Below are 16,818 nucleotides of genomic sequence, written 5' to 3' on the forward strand. Positions count from 1 at the left end.
CAGAGTTCATGATTATGACCACTACACTGCCTCTTCTACACATAACTGCAGTTAATTGAGTATGTTTCATAATTCCTAAACTATCAGCTGGAGGCCAGGGCTCTTATTTATTTTAGTTTTTCCCAAAACACATAGTTTAATGGCATTCAATACTTCTGGTAAGTATAAATGCTTAAAATTTCTCAAGTAAATACTTATCTTCAGAAAAGACAATAAAATAATTAAGGATGTTCATCACATTTCTGTTTGTAATAGTGAAGTGTTGGAATTAACAACAGACTACTATGCATTATTAAAAAATAACAATATTTATTGATACGGAAAAATGTAAATGATAAAAGTGGTTTATAGGAGAGTACAAAAAAAAGTATGTGAATGCAGCAGTAGTATTTGTGGCAATCGATAAGCTGATATTAAAGTACATACAGAAATGCGAAAGGTTTAAAAAAGCAAAGACAATCTGAAGGAGAACAAAGCTGAAAGATTTACACTACCAGACCTCAGGATTTCAAATCTACAGTAATTAACAGAGTATAATACTTATTAGCAAGGATACACAAATACACCAATTGAAGAGAAAATATAGTCCAGAAACAAAGTTACACATAGTCACTTGATTTATAAAAAAGGTAGCACATAATAGTAGAAGAAGGATGAATTTTTTTCAGTAAATGTTTTATCAAACAAAGCTATACAGAAACAAATGTTGACCTCTACCTTGACCTCTACCTCAGCCCATACACAACCCATATACAAAAATCAATTCTAGTTTGACTGTAAGCCTAAATGTGAAAGGTCAAACAGTAAGATTTCTAATAACAAAGTAGAGTATCTCTATGACCTTGAAGCTGGCAAAGATTTCTTGACAAGCACACAAAAAGTACTAACCATAAAGAACAAGACTGATAAACTGAATTTATCATTGAAATTAAAAACATTTCATTCATCAGAAGATACCTTTAAGAGAATGAAAGAGAAATGGGAGTGAGAGAAGATACTTCTATATTAAGAAGTTCTATATATCAACAAGAAAAAAAAAAGGGAACCCAATCTAAAAATGGATAAAACATTTTAACAAGCATTTTACAAAAGAAGTAATCTGAATGGTCAATAAACATAGGGAAAGTGTTCAAATATTCATCAAGAAAATAACTTAAACCCACAATGAGATATCACTGTTTACCCTAAAATGGCTTAAAAAAAAAGACAGACAATACCAACTATTAGTAAGGACATGAAGCAATTAGAACTCTGATTCTAGTGGGAATGTAAACTGGTAAACCCACCCTGGAAAACTGTTTGGTATTATCTTCTAATGATGAACATATGCAAATCCTATGACTGAGTAATTACTCTCAAAGACATGTGCCCAATATAAATAAGTACACATGTATACCAAAAGACATGTACAAGAATGTTCATTAAATAATTTTATTTATAATAGTTGAAAGCTGAAAATTACCTAAATTCCTTTCAATAGCTGAACATATAAACAGATTTTGGTATATTCACATAATGGACACATTAGAGCAATGAACAAAAATGAACTACTGTTAAATGAGGGTAATATACTGTAATCCCATTTATATGACTTCAAAAACAGGCAACAATCATCTGCAATGACAGCAATCAGAAATACTAGTTACTTTTGTCAGGGTTTCACTCTGATTCAACATTAAGTCATTAAGGGAGGCTTTGGGGGGGACTTGTGATGTTGTATATTGTGATCTAGATAAGCAGTTATACAGGTATATTCATTTGTTAAAATTTATCAAACTGCACATGGATATAACACAGAACAAAATATACTCCCTGCTACCATGAAATCTATATTTTAAAGGGGGAGACGACAGAAAAACAAATAATTTATAAGTTCTACATAGTAGAACTTATTACAGTAGTCTCATGTGACAAGGGGCTAATTAGCTGATCTGTTTTAGAATCTACTTTGAATGGGACCCAATCACTTACTGACTTAGCATTTAGTGATATTAAGATCAGAATAACAAAATGGGCTCACTTCACAAAAATCAGATGATGAGTATTTCAAGTAGAGAGAGTAATTTGTACGAAGATCTACAGCAAGCATGAGTTACATTCAAATTACAAAAAGACAGTGTGGTATAGAGGCTGTGAGAGTGGTAATTTAAAAAGAAGTAGGCTAGGTCTAAATCATATAAGGCCCTTGTAAATGAGAGAAAGGAATCAGGATTTTATTCTAAGTATGATACGAAACAAATGGATGGTTTTAAGGAGTAGAATGATAGCACAATTTAGGTTTAAAAAAAAAAAAACCACTGGCTGCTATATGAAGAATGGACTATAGGGGGTAAAAACAGAGGCAAGGAGACCAGTTGGGATGCTAGACACTGGTTAACGCAGGAAACAGAGGTAGCTTGTTTACGACAGTAGTAGTGGAGATAGAAATGGGAGCTGGGGCAGGTTCTGGAGATGTTTGTAGGTTATCTTGCCATAACATGCTGATGGATACATGTGGATGATGAGAAAACAATTGAAGATTTCACTTGAGCAACTGAGTGGTGGTATATTTACTAAGATGGAAAAAACTGCAGAGGAACAATCTTGGGAAAAGAAAACAAGAATTTTAGCCTAGTTTAAAATATTAATTAGACATCCATGTAAAGCTGGCAAGAAGGTAATTAAATTATGAAATGACACAAATTTCAGGGCTGGAGAACTGGAATTTTGGAATTATTAAATATAGATGATACTTTACACTATGTGATTGACTGTAATTATATTTAATTGTTCCTTTTTTCCCTATTTACTCTAAGCAAGTAGACCAAAATGGGAGCTATCATGTCCTTACTTGACTCTGTCTCCTGGTTGCAGTAAATGATCTAAAGACTAATGTCCATACCAGGCTGGACCAACCAATAATATTCTCATAATTTTAGAACTAGAGTTTGGGGAAGAGTCCTTTCCTCTCTAGGATAAAGATGAGAGGGATCAAGGTCTTGCTAGAAGTTATCACTGCAGGATAGTGGAAAAAAGTGGTCTGAGAAACTGAACCTAACGTGCAGAGAAAAGCAGGCCTGAGAGGTAAGAGAAAGACAATGTCTTGAGTGTTCAAGTTCCTATGCCAGTTTACCTCAGCCTTCACACATGTCCGTTATGTAAACTACCAAAGGCTTCACTTTTTCCCCCAAACTAGTTTGAACTGAATTTCTGTCACTTACAACCAAAAATTTTGATGAGAGTCACAGATTTCCATATATAAACATCTATACTTTAAGAGTGAGTACCACAGTAATAATCTAACTCTTATCAAATTTCAGTGACACTTATGAATATCTTCATTTTGCATTAAAATTTCATGTTTACTTTGTACCAATGTTTAGGCAAATAAAACCTGATTTTGTGCAAAAGAATATAATCCCAATAATGGTATGTTGGAGAAGAAGTGTAAGTCTGGTCCAAGAGTTTCTTTATCAAATTAAATTCTTCTTTTAAGTTGTTTCCTTGAATCTGAAAGGAACTCACTTCTTTTCTACTGTATTTTTAAAAAATCCTCTGATATAAAGATTACCTACCAACCTTCAACTTTCAGTAATTTCTAAAACTATAGAAACAGGAATCTCAAAATCTTTTTCAGTCCATTGCTATCATAAATTCAGTCTTAAGATAAAAATACATCTCTACCACTGCATTAATGTTTAAATATATCCCATTTACTTTACTATCTAGAAGATAACTTACATGAAAATCCTTTGTACTTTAACTGAAATAAGAGATTACCAAAATATTATACAGCTTAATATGAATGCTTTAATATTTCATTTATAAACTAGAAGAGAACCTGATGTGAACATTTTACTTTAATATGACTTAAATTTAAACATTCATGCTTCTTAACTATACTCCTCTGGGAAGGTGCTTTTTTTATCCACTTTCTCTATTTGATCACCATTCCACTAAACAGGCAGCATTTATTTTCTAGAAATACTCCAGCTGGCTCTTTACTGTGCAGTATAACTACTATTTTAATAGCAAAAAATTAGCAGAAAATAAAATAGTTTGAACTTACCCAAATGAATACGCAGGGCTAGGTTTCCTCATCATTACCCAGTAACTGATTAAACATGTTACTAAACTAAGTAAAAAGGAAAATAATTTTAGCATTAGAAATAGAGCTAGAGGAGAACACAAAGAAATTAAATTTTCAGAATACTTAAGCTGTTGGTTATCAGTGTGTGCAGAGACTAAACCAATAAGTTACTCTGATAATTTATAATCTAATCAAAATAAGCATCCAGATACATGGTAGTTTTAACATGTGGAGAAGCTGAAGTTTCAATATATCATTAAGACAGTTAAATAAAAACTAAACACATGCTTTCTTTACTCAATAAGTTACCCACCCTAAGTGGTTTCCATAACTGAGCCTGCAAAAAGTGACACAGTAACAATAAGGGTAATTTGTTTTATCTACACATATGCAATATATTTAACTTCGATAAACTTTATTTAATTTTTTTAAAAAGTTAAAATAAATATAATAACACCTTGATAACATTCTAGATGGGATAAAGTTATGGTCATTTTCTTTTTCTTTTTTGGTCATTTTCTAAGTGTAGTGGAGATTCACTCTAAAACAACTTATTACAGTGTGGAATTCAGGTAACAACTATCTGTTTTAGGCCAATCAAGCAAATTTAGTTACATGACTGATGAAAAGACATTCTTATACTTCTATGGCACAGATCTTGGAGATATCATCATCTAAGCATTTTGCAACCTTTATATGGAAATATGAAAAGTCCCACAAAGCAGAGCTAAGAGGTTGTCTCTCTAGCTCACAATTACACACATACTTTGCAGTTATTAATGCCCCTCATTTCTTTTCCCATTTACATGGTTACAGTGGGAACTGGTATATTCTTACATGTTCCTGCTCCCTGGTCACAGCTGACTCAACTACAGGTAGGCACCTGAAGCACCTGACCTAATGTCTGGGTATCATCTTTTCTGTTGCTATATAAATGGGACATTTTCTTCTGGAATATCTCCTAATTATTATTTGTATATAAGATCCATGTTGATCATTTTACTCATTTCCTTTAAGTAAAGAAAATTTCATAAATTCAGTGTAACAAATTCCTTATTAGCCTCAAAATATTAAGGAGAGTTTTTAATACTTACCTAAAAAGATCAAAAATGGTCAGGTAAGTATATGCAGTTAAAGCTGCAAAACAACAAAATGTTTGGTTAAAATGTTACTGAATCCATTGTTAGGGAATAAATTACCATAATTGTTCATACCAGAGGTATCCAACATCAAAAAAAAAATCATGAGTCACTGACTAATCTCATATTTTGGCAATTATCTAGTAAATTTGATTAATATATATGTAGCTAAGTTGGTTAGCTACATATATATTATATGTATTGTCTATATATATACAAAAGCTTAATTTAGAACCTAATTTTTTCATTAGGAAAAATGAAACAGCATATGCTCAAAAGCCCTGTGATCAATTTTTTGCCTTCTTCTGTCATGAATACTATTTTAAATGAATTCCTTAAACAACAGGATGAAAATAATTGTACATAAAAACAAAAGAGGTCAAGACACAAGAAAATATTCCAGATTTCTCTTTTCAAGGAAAATCCAATAAATCTCAAAATCTTATTTATACACTACATAAAGTACTTATCTATCACACTAAAAAGAAATCTCATGAAAAGAAACATGCACTCCAATGTTCTTAACAGTATAATTTACAATAGCCAAGATACGGAAGCAACCCAAGTGTCTATCAACAGACAAATGGATAAAGACATGGTGTACACACACACACACACACACACACACACTGGAATATTACTCAGCCATAAATGAAATTCTGCCATTTGCAGAAACATGGATGGACCTAGAGAACATTATTCCTAGTGAAATAAGTTAGAGGAAGACAAATTCTATATGATATCACTTGTATGTGGAATCTAAAAAATAAAACAAAAGAATGTATATAGCTAAACAGAAACAGACTCACAGGTATAGAAAACAAACTAGTGGTTACCAGTAGGGAGAGGGAAGGGGAGAAAAGCAAGATAGGGGTATGAGATAATACATATGAACTACTCTGTATAAAATAGGTAAGCAACAAGGATGTATTGTACAGCACAGGGAATCATCACCATTATTTTGCAATAATTTTTAATGGAGTATAATCTATAAAAATTCTAAATCATTATGCTGTACATCTAAAACTAATATTGTAAATCAACTATGCCTTAATTTAAAAAATGTTTTTAAATCTCACTTTTTCAAATCTACTTAAAGTTTTTTTTAAAAAAATAATTGCTCACTTTAAACGACAGCACCTAACAACTGAATCAAACTTTACAGTTTATAAGGTACTTTCCAAATAGATTCTCTCATTTAAATCTTTTAAGTTATACTTCAGAATAATATATTCTTTGTAAAGGAAGACATAATATTTATTTAAAATCAGAACAATAAAAGTGAAACTAATATTTAACTCCATAAAAATAAGAATAATGACATACCTATACTATTGGTAGAATTACACCACATAAGCAGGAAGCCAGTACATGTTAAATTTATTGCACCAAAGAGCAGTATCTTCCAGGACTGTGAAAAAGAAAATCATTCGTATTTGTACAGTGCTGATAAACTTCACTGGGATCATGCAAGTTGCTATGATTCATGCTCTGATATACAAAGGAATAAGCACAACTTCTTACAAAAAGTCGAAGTGCCACATTTTCTAAAAGTATGAAAATTATCATTAACAGAGTTATTATTATAAAATAAAAGCCTAAAACAGTAAATCTAGAAAGGGAATTATTCAAGAGAAAATAAATTCTGACACATAAACTCTGTTGAGAAAATACGCTGACATTTGAATATAATTTTGTCTCTATAAACATGTGTATGGAGACAATGACAAACAAATGGCGCAAAATGTAAAGCAACTGATGACTCTGAGTAAAGGGTATATGGGAGTTCCTTATACTAATTATGTAACTTTTTTGTAAGTTTGAAATTATATTAAAATAAAGTTACCCTGCCCACCTTATTCCCCGAAAAAGGGGCAGTACCTGGTTATCTACCAAATAAGCTGCATGAAAACAGGACTGCAAAAGAGGGAAAGATTATCATGGCTTAGAGTTTCACAGAAAAGGGAGGATCTGAGATACACCACAAAATAGTCAGAATTCAGAAGAAGGAGGAAGGGCATTCTATAAATAAAGGAAGAAGAGACCAAGTGAAGTGTGTTTTATTTTTGTTCCACTCCACTCCCCACAAAGGGAGATCTATGCTTATATGAAAGCAGAAGTGAAATAAATTAGTGAAAAGGCTGTTATCTGGAGGTGTTAAAATTAAACATGTAATTGCAAAGGTCAAGTGTGGTATGGAATAAGATAGTTTTAGAATGTAGATGAAAGGTGTAGGTTTAGAAAGGAAGACAACCTTTGAGAAAGGTGAGAAGGCTAAGGTGACTGAGGAGACAGAAATTGTAAGGCAGAAAGAAGTGACAGTGATGTAGCACGGAGCTAAGAGCCTATAAGTCTCTAAAGAGAAAGAAGCAAAGCCATTTTTTAAAATTGATGGATACTGTAGAGTAGGACTGGAAACTTAAATCCAGAGGAGAATCTGTAAAATAGCTGTCATGGGGAATGTACTATTCAATCATCAAAGAAGAGAACAAGAATTACCAGCATGAATTTGTGGTAGACCCGGTTCTGGAACTTCCTCTGCATCCAAGAGCAAAGCCAGAGAAGCACGTGAGATAGGAATGCTGGAGACTTGAGAATTGATAAGATAGGTTAATGGGACAAAGGACTCTAATATTAGTGAGGACATTAATAACATGACTGGACATGGGTCTGGTTAGGACAGGGACTCCTCAAGTCAGAAAAGGAAGATAAAGCATGAAATACATGCTGTCCTACTTCTGAATCAAGCTATTCATCAACAAGTATTTAAGTACTTTATAAAAGACACTATTCTATGCACTGAAGATACAGTAGTGAACAAAACAGGGATCTTATAATCAAGGTGGGGTGACAGACAATAAGCAAAAATACAAGGTCAGGTGGTGATTAAGTGCGAGGAAGAAAAAGTATATTAAGAACACAGTAATGGAAGATTTGGAAGAGTTACTCTTTTAGACAACGTGGTCATAAAAGACTCCTTTGGTGAGGTGACGTGACCAGAAACATGAAAGAGGCAAAGGTACTAGGTGTGCAGATACCTGGGAAAGAAGACAGGAACCACAGTGCAAATGCCCTGAGACAGAAGAGCACCTAGCTGAGAGCTAGACAAGAGAGGTGAGAGAGAGTCTGGGGCCATATCAAGTAGTATCTTGTATACCAGGAAAAGAATTGGGATTTATTCCAAGTGAGATGGAAAGTATCTAAGCTTTCATTTTTAAAAGATGATTCTGCTTCCCCATGTAGAATATGATGCATAGGGGCAAGGATGGAAAGTAGAAAGACCATTTTAATGTGACTGCAATAATCCATGTGGGAAATGATGGTGGCTTCAAAGGTGCTAAGAAGGTATTAGAACAGTCAGATTCTGGGTATTATACTGAAGACAAAGCTAGCAAGATTTACTTATGAAACAGTTCTGAGGGATGAAGGAAAGAGAGGGGAAAGAATCACTCCAAGATTTCTGGCCTGAGCCATTTGATGAGGAAGTGACAGAAAGTCAAAGTTCAGGCTTGATCATATTAAATCTGAGATGCCCATTAGATACCCAGGCGAAAATGTTGGGAAGGCCATTATACACAGGAGTTGGGAGGTAGGGAAGAAGTTAGGAACTGAGATATTAATACGGGGTCATCAGCATATGGTAGTGAAAGTGTCACCTGGATGCAATAAATATAAACAAGAAAGGCAGGAGTTCTAAGCCATGGGACACTGCAAAACTTAGACGTCAGAAAGATGAGACGGAAGTAGCAAAGGAGACTAAAAATAATAGCCAAGTAAGTAGGAGGAAAACCAAAAGTGGTACTTCAGAATACAAATGAATAAAGTGCTTTAAGGAAGAAGCGACTGATTTTTGACAAATGCCACTGAAGGTCAAATAAGAAGGGACATGAGGATAACTGTTGACTTTGGCAACACAGAAGTTATTAGTTACCTTGTAAAAGCTGTTTCTGTAGATAAGTGGAGACTGGAGCCAGATTGGTTTTAACAGAGACAGGGAGAAGAGAAAGCGAACAAAGTGAGTAGAGACAATTATTTTAAGTAGTTTTGCCATAAAAGGAAGCATAGAAAGAAGCAGCAACTGAGAGCAATATATGGCATGTAATTATGACACAAGGAGAGGAGAATGAATTAACAAGAAACAACAACACAAGAGACAGAAAGATCAGTTACAGGAATGTCATCTGTGAGAAGGCAACAGTGGAGGGATTGGCCTCAAGACAGCAGATTGGACAGTTCTTTCACAGAAACAGGAAGGAAACAGGGTGTTGGTAGGTGTGCTAACGACAGGATGTAGAAGTTTTCTTCTGATTATTCCTTTTACCCTATTGAAACAGGAAGCAAGATCAACAGGTTAGAGTGAGGATGAATAAGGTTTTAGAAGTTTGAGGACAGAAGTGACAGAAAATGGCTGAAACTATTATTTAAGAAAGTGGGAAACTGAATGAACTAGGAAGATACAGTATGGGCAGTGCTAGTTGCATACTTGACCATGAATTTAAAGTGAGACCCGCTGGCATGTCTGTGTGTTTCTTTCAGGCTACACTCAGTAGCTTGCATGCAGGTACAGAGTAGAAAGAAAGAGGACTTAATAAGGTTAAGGATTTGCCAAGGAAGTATATTAGACAGAAGGGGAGGATAAAGAAGTTGAAGGCATATGCAAGAAAATAAAAATGATGGACCACAGAGTCTAAACTGATAAATAAGCAAATGAGGATAAGTGAAGCAAAAAACAATGAAAATATGGCAGAGTCAGTGGACTGGAGGTCCTAGTAAGACTGACGAATTACTGGAGTTGGGGAAAAGGGAGGGGTGAACTGGAAAAACTAGAGATGGTGACTGAAGAGTAAAATGCTTGAAATTGAGACAATGGGAAGATATAGTTACTATAAATGATAAAGTCCACGGTATGATCATAGGAGTGGATGGTTAGGAGGGGGAGAAGGCGAGATTATCTGTGGTGAGGAAGTAAGGAACTGAGAGGTAAGGAGCTTCCACATGAAATATGAAATTACCAAGAACTAAGATAGGTGTAGGAAGAGAGATGAGCCAGATATGTCTTTTAAGATTTAAATTATGACAGAGATTATCTATACAATTCAAGTCTTCCTGTGTCAGTTTTGTTCCTACTACCTATTCTGTGCTTCAATAAGTGTACTGTTAAAGAATTTTCTGATTATTTCTGCAATATAGTTGCTTTCCATCAACATAATAAAGCTGTATCTATCAGCTCTCAAGAGATCATCCTAAATGGTCTAGATACATAAGAAGCAGATAAGTTTCCAATCCTGGCTCTTGAACTTTAACATTCAGGGATGATAGGTGTTTGCAGCCTCCGCCGTTGCTCTCCAACCCGAGCGCCGCCTCTAGCTTGCCGAGCTCCAGCCAAAGGAGAAGATGGTAAGTAAGGAGGTCTCTATACCATGGCTCCTAAAAAGCAGACCGCCCACAAATCAACTGGTGGTAAAGCACAGAGGAAGCAACTGGCTACAAAAGCCTCTCGCAAGAGTGCGTCTACTGGTGGGGGTGCAGAAACCTAATCGTTAGAAGCCTGGTACCCCGTGAAATTAGACGTTGTCAGAAGTCCACTGAACTTTTGATTCGCAAACTTCCCTTTCAGCATCTTGTGCGGGAAATCAGGACTTCAAAACAGATCTGCGCTTCCAGAGTGCAGCTATTGGTGCTTTGCAGGAGGCAAGTGAGGCCTATCTTGTTAGCCTTTTGAAGACACCAACCTGTGTGCTATTCATGCCAAACGTGTAACAATTACGACAAACAACATCCAGCTAGCACACCGCATATGTGGAGAACGTGCTTAAGAATCCACTATGATGGGAAACATTTCATTCTTTCAAAAAAAAAAAAAGCTCTTCTTCCTGTTATTGGTAGTCCTGAACGTTAGGTATTTTTTTTCCATGGAGTCAAAAGGTACCTAAGTATATGATTGCAAGTGGAAAAATAGGGGACAGAAACCAGGTATTCGCAGTTTTTCCATTTTCGTTTGTGTGTGAATTTTTAATATAAATGCGGGGATATAAAGCATTAATGCAAGTCAAAATTTATCAGTGAACAAGTTTCAGCAGTTCAACTTTATAACAATTATAAATCAACCTGTTAAATTTTTCTGGGCAATGCCAGCATTTGGATTTTTTTAAAACAAGTAAATTTCTTATTGATGGCAACTAAATGGTGTTTGTAGCATTTTTATTATGCAGTAGATTCCATCCATTCACTATACTTTTCTAACTGAGTTGTCCTACATGCAAGTACGTGTTTTTAATGTTGTCTGTCTTCTGTGCTGTTCCTGTAAGTTTGCTATTAAAATACATTAAACTATTAAAAAAAAATTCAGGGATGATAGTATTTCCAAATACTTCAATTACTGAGTTCTGACTACATTCCAAGATTTTAGAAACAGGGGATATAGTGGTTAAAAAAAGAAAAGAAAAGAAACGAAAAGAAGCCTTTAGTTTAGTATCACAGCACATGGTCAATCATTGGTACTGCTTATTATGTTCCACTGAAGCTAGGATTACTTAAAATCCATCAAATATTTACTGAGTGCTTATTTTATACTTCTATTAAAAAGTGAGCAAAAGAGATATAGTCACTGCCCTCAGGGAGCTTACTGTTTAAGACAATAATGAGAACAAAGAAAATAGAATAATAACTATGAGGTCTACACTGGTGACCAAAAAGGGTACAGACGATTTTTTTATTTACAGTCTTGAAGTATAACTTATTTTTCCTAACATGAAAAATGAGAAAACATGATTTCAGACCACATGCACTTTATTTGTTTAATAATGTAAGGCAATGCCTAAACAATTTCTCTTCAAAATTCTAGAATTAGAATAAAATCTAAAGTCTAGTTTCCTCCCAGGCAAAACAACTGTATAGCAAAGTATTGTTAATTTTACATTAGAAAATTACTTACCCAATGTAAAAAAATGACAACAGTGTGGTGGGATCAAGAGTGATTTCTATTTGTCTTAAAAATCACCTTTTTTCAATGTTATAATATTGTTTGTGCAATAATTAAAACTAGAGTTAATGAATAAAAATAACTTACCCTTCGGTCAGCTGCTACCAGTCTAAATTCCTGTAATAACTTGCCAAAAAAAGATCTTTGTGGTTTTCTGAAGAGATGAATTGTCCCCTTTAAAACAGACAAAAAATACACAGGTCAGCATGAAAGTGTCTAATCCTCTTCATAGTTCTGTGATATGATACAGTACTAAGAACTAGCATTTACTGAATGCTTTAAATATGCCAAGCTTTACATGTATTTATCTATTTAAGACTCACAATAGTCTATGAGGTAAGAACAATTTTTAGTAAATTGTCCAAGCACACAAATGCAAGTAATAAGCAGGAATTCAAACCCAGGCATTTTAGCTTCAGACCAAACTCTTTTTCTAAAATGGATTGGACAATTTAGAACCAGAAAAGCAAAACAGCTCTACCAGAAAGAAAATATTACAATTTACCTAATTAAAGCTTTATATATGAAAGGCTTGGCAACTATCACCACCGTAAAACCTCTGAGTTTCTCTCTTGGGCAAAGTATAAGGCATCTTAGCTAGCTTTTGTGGTCCCTGCTAGTACATAGCATGGTGCTAGCAGAAGGGCAGGCAGTGGGGTTACCAGTGAAAGAGACTACAGTGGGATTTACCACCCAAGTTTAGGAAACCATGTAGTAAAGCCCTAACATAAAGCAGAACTCAAGCAAACATAGGAAATCAGCCTGTGAAGAGGTAGTACCCAACATCGGTGGGAAAAATATGAGTTATTCTATAAATGCTATTTGGAAAAACGTGAAGTTGGATCCTTACTATACCTTTTACTCTTTTTTTATTATTTTAAAATTAAAATATAAAACTATAGAGTACTTGAAGAAATGTATGGATGTATAATTTTATAAGCTTGGAGGTGGAGAAGTTGTTTCCTAATAGGACATAAAACCAAGAAGCTGTAAAGGAAAACACTGATCAACTTTACTATATACTTTAACGATAGGAACACAATATTCTAACAAAAAGAAAAAAAACCTGGGAAGACAAAATGAAAACTTAAAAAAATTTTTTTAATTATTTTTTTAACTTTTAATTTATTTATTATTATTTTAAAAAATAGAAAACTTCTATTATTCCAAAATCAAAGAAACCTTGTCTAGGGGAAAAAACTCTTCACAATTTTCAATTGGTCATACTTAATAATTTGATTGCTAAGTCCCATATATTTAAACACTTGGATTTTAATTTTAACAAAATACTTTCCTAGATGGAAAAGGTCATAATTACCATAATAACCATATTATATTTCCATCCCACTAACGTTGGCCAATTTGACTAAACACTGAAGCTCCACAGACAGCAGTGGAACTGGGTTTCAACAAATTAAAAATGTGAAAAACCTCTCAGATCCAATTCAAGCAGAGGATGATCTTCTTTTAGTTAGCATCTAGAAACATCTCTGTAGTTATAAAATGGTATATTCCACTTCTTCAAGTTTGACATGTCATTAGTTGTATTATGTTGAGACTCAGGAAAGGCAGAAAATAAGGTGAGCACCAGAAATCTGGCATAAGAAAAACAGCAAAATGTTGATAATTGTTGAGGCCAACTGTTGGCTACATGGGGGCTCATTATAATATATTCCCTCTACTTTTGCATATGTTTGAAACTTTCCACGATAAAAAATCAAAGTAAAAAATACTTTAAATTATAAAAATAAAGCATCAGAAAAAGGTATTACTAATTTTGATATCCAAATAAAGACCAGTGTATGTGTGTAACCCTAAGGCTGTGCTCAGCCAATTCAGTTTAAAAGGAACAATACGCTATTTTCCTTTGAGATGTGAACAAATGGCTAATGTTAACAAATATACTTTAGGTTTAAAGTATTATGTGTGGGACATTTTGGCCCCAAAGATAAATTATGCTTAATACTGGTATCCTTGGATATCTTCTAACTTCAGCCCAGTTTAAATTTTAAGTTACTTCAAGTTTTAGGTTAAGACAATTGGTAAGGTTTCTAAAAGGCCAAGGGCCATATCTGATGTCACTGTGATACTGAGGGGGGAAAAAACACAAAAATCCTAACGTTCATGTCCCTCTTTCCAAAATTACATTGGCTCTCCATGGCTGTCAGGATAAACTCCCAACTTTACAACCTGGAATTCAACTTAGCATCAGTTTCTTTCCCATTTTTTCTCTTGCTCCAGATAGGAATCCTCAAATTCAACTAAACTGTTGTAATCCATGTCTCATGATTATACCACTCCAGAGTGAAAGGCCAGGCCTGTCTAATCCAAGCTGTAATACCCTATAGCACATAGCAAGTTACTTGACCTCTCTCTGTTTCCTCATCCAAAAGAGAATAATGAGTAGCAGACTGAAAGCACTGGAGTAAGGGATAAAGTACTCAGTTTTTGGTTAAAACCTATATGAAGCCTTACTAGATTATTCCAAACTACAGTGTTTTTTATGCCACTTGCTTTATAATTAACAGTAGAATAGCCTTCATTTCATCACCCTGCATGGTAAGTTAACTTTTCAGTAACTTCACTTATGACAAGGGGTCTATTTTCTTTACATTTTCCAAGACAGCACTATGCATTGCACATTGAATGTTCTCAATAAATAACATATAGTGGGTGACTCATGAAACCTTTCTTCATCAAAGCTTTAAAAAGAAACCTTACTGGCCACTATTTCCCTTATTACTAATGTTTCAAGTGTAAAAATTTAGTGTCACAGTTACATATTCAGTGTTTTATAAAACAGGTATTTATTGAAAACTTCCTCTGGGCCAAGTACTATACCAAAGGTTCTGGGAATACTAGTGAATGAACAGGTCCTTCTCTCAAAGAGCTTACAGACTAGGACAAGCAAGTAAATACATATTTTAGCAGTCTGGTAAGACTCCAGTTATTGGTAAAAATCACCCTACAGGAACGTAAAGGCGGCACCTAATAGGCTCTTGAGACATGGCAGAAAGGCTCATGAAAGAGGCTACAGAGCATGTCAGAGTTATATTAATAAGGACAGAAGGTGGAAGGAGAACGATTTTGGCAGGTAGAAAAGCATATATTAGGTGCAAAGGTCTAATTCTTACAGCACGACCTACAAACTGTTCACTGTAGCTGGAATACGGATATATGTATGCACGTGGAAGGCTGTAAAGATAAGAAGTTTGACTACAAATATCTTTGTATGCCATACTAAATAGGACTTTACTTTGAGGACTACAGAAAAAAAACAGAAAGATTTTAGGTAAGGAAGTAGCATGTCAAAATTTTAGAAACTGAACCTTGGCTACACAGTGGTGAATGTTTTGAAGGAGAACATAGCGAGAGGCTATCTGGTCAGCCCAAAAAAGTAAACTTTCACTCACTTTGTATGTAAAGGAAAGATTACAGAAAATTTACAAAAGATTTAAAACGTATGTGAATAAGAAATTTTTTCGACCATATCCACTCAAGGAAAAACTTAATAGAGCGACAGTGCTTAGGCACAGAAACGTGGTCCTTTTCTCATACGCGAGCTATCAATAACAAATTCATGAATTTTTCTGATAAAACGGTTTGTACCTCTTTTGACACTGAAATCACACTCAACTGCTTATCTTTGAGTAAAAGTCAGAGAGCTATACAATTTATTCCTAAAGGCATAAAGTGACTAATTCTTCTGACAAAATTTAGATTAAACACTATATTCCCCCAAACCATAAAGTATACTGGGATCTGCAAACGCACAAAAAGCTGCAATAAGAGGCTCTATTAACACCTTGACTTTCACCAGTCTCTGGCCTTCTGAAAGCTGCTGCCGTGCCCGGCTATCTGCACTCAACAAAGCCAAGCTGGAAAGTGGGGCGTCAGCCTCAATACCGTAACTCATCACCCTCTTCATTTACGCCAGCGTTGTCAATGCTGTAAGCATCACTATTACGGTCGTTGTTGTGGAGTTTTTTTTTTCTTTCAGATATTATGTTGGTGTAGCAGTCGCTCAGACCAGCAAAGACTTTTATTTCTATACCGAAAATATCACGGCAGGGAAGAGGCATAAACTCGCCCAGGGTCGAACGCTCGGCCTGCAGCGGGGTCCCGAGCCGCAAAGGAACCGGGTGAGGGAGCGAGGGGGCACCAGAGCTCTGAGGAGTCTCTCTCAGACACCAGCCGCTCCTCCCGGGGAGCCCAAGCATAACTCCAGAGACCCCTCGTCTGCGAAGCTGAGGCACTACAAGGCCGCTTCAGGACGAGAGAGCATAAGAGAAATCACAACGAGAGAAACCCTCACGCCCCTGGCCAACTCACCATGGTAAGGAGCTGCACGGCTCCCGCCGGAAGATGCTCTGGGAGCTGGTTTTTTTTTAGAGCGGAAGGGGTGGGGCATCAGAGGCCGATTGGCTGCGAACGACGCGGGGGCGGAAGTCCGTGCACTAACCTCCGGGCCCCGCGCCCCCTTCCCGGCTGCCCCTGCGTTCTATAGAGGCGAAGGCGGCGGCTAGAGGGACTCTTTCGAGCTTTACGCGGTCTGGAAATGTAGCTGGGCCTTGAGGTCCTTGTCAAGGAGCAAGTAGGGGTTGTTTGTAATGTTAGGGAAATTTCTT

At 35.4% G+C, this 16,818-nt stretch overlaps 1 protein-coding gene across 2 annotated transcripts in view; it reads right to left on the reverse strand.

Moving 5' to 3' along the window:
• Positions 1-16,595, reverse strand: part of SLC30A6 (solute carrier family 30 member 6) — a 33,519-nt gene extending 16,924 nt beyond the window's left edge. For both annotated transcript variants that reach the window (XM_072937945.1, XM_006197255.3), the window contains exons 1-5: positions 16,523-16,595; positions 12,278-12,364; positions 6,535-6,619; positions 5,164-5,206; positions 4,049-4,114 (exon numbers count right to left, since the gene is read on the reverse strand). In XM_072937945.1, coding sequence (XP_072794046.1) covers positions 4,049-4,114; positions 5,164-5,206; positions 6,535-6,619; positions 12,278-12,364; positions 16,523-16,525 — 284 coding nt within the window. In that variant the 5' untranslated portion in view covers positions 16,526-16,595. The remainder of the gene's footprint in view (positions 1-4,048; positions 4,115-5,163; positions 5,207-6,534; positions 6,620-12,277; positions 12,365-16,522) is intronic.
• Between the last annotated feature and the right edge of the window lie 223 nt (positions 16,596-16,818).

This window comes from Vicugna pacos, chromosome 15, assembly GCF_048564905.1.
Source record: "Vicugna pacos chromosome 15, VicPac4, whole genome shotgun sequence".
Lineage (NCBI taxonomy): Eukaryota > Metazoa > Chordata > Mammalia > Artiodactyla > Camelidae > Vicugna > Vicugna pacos.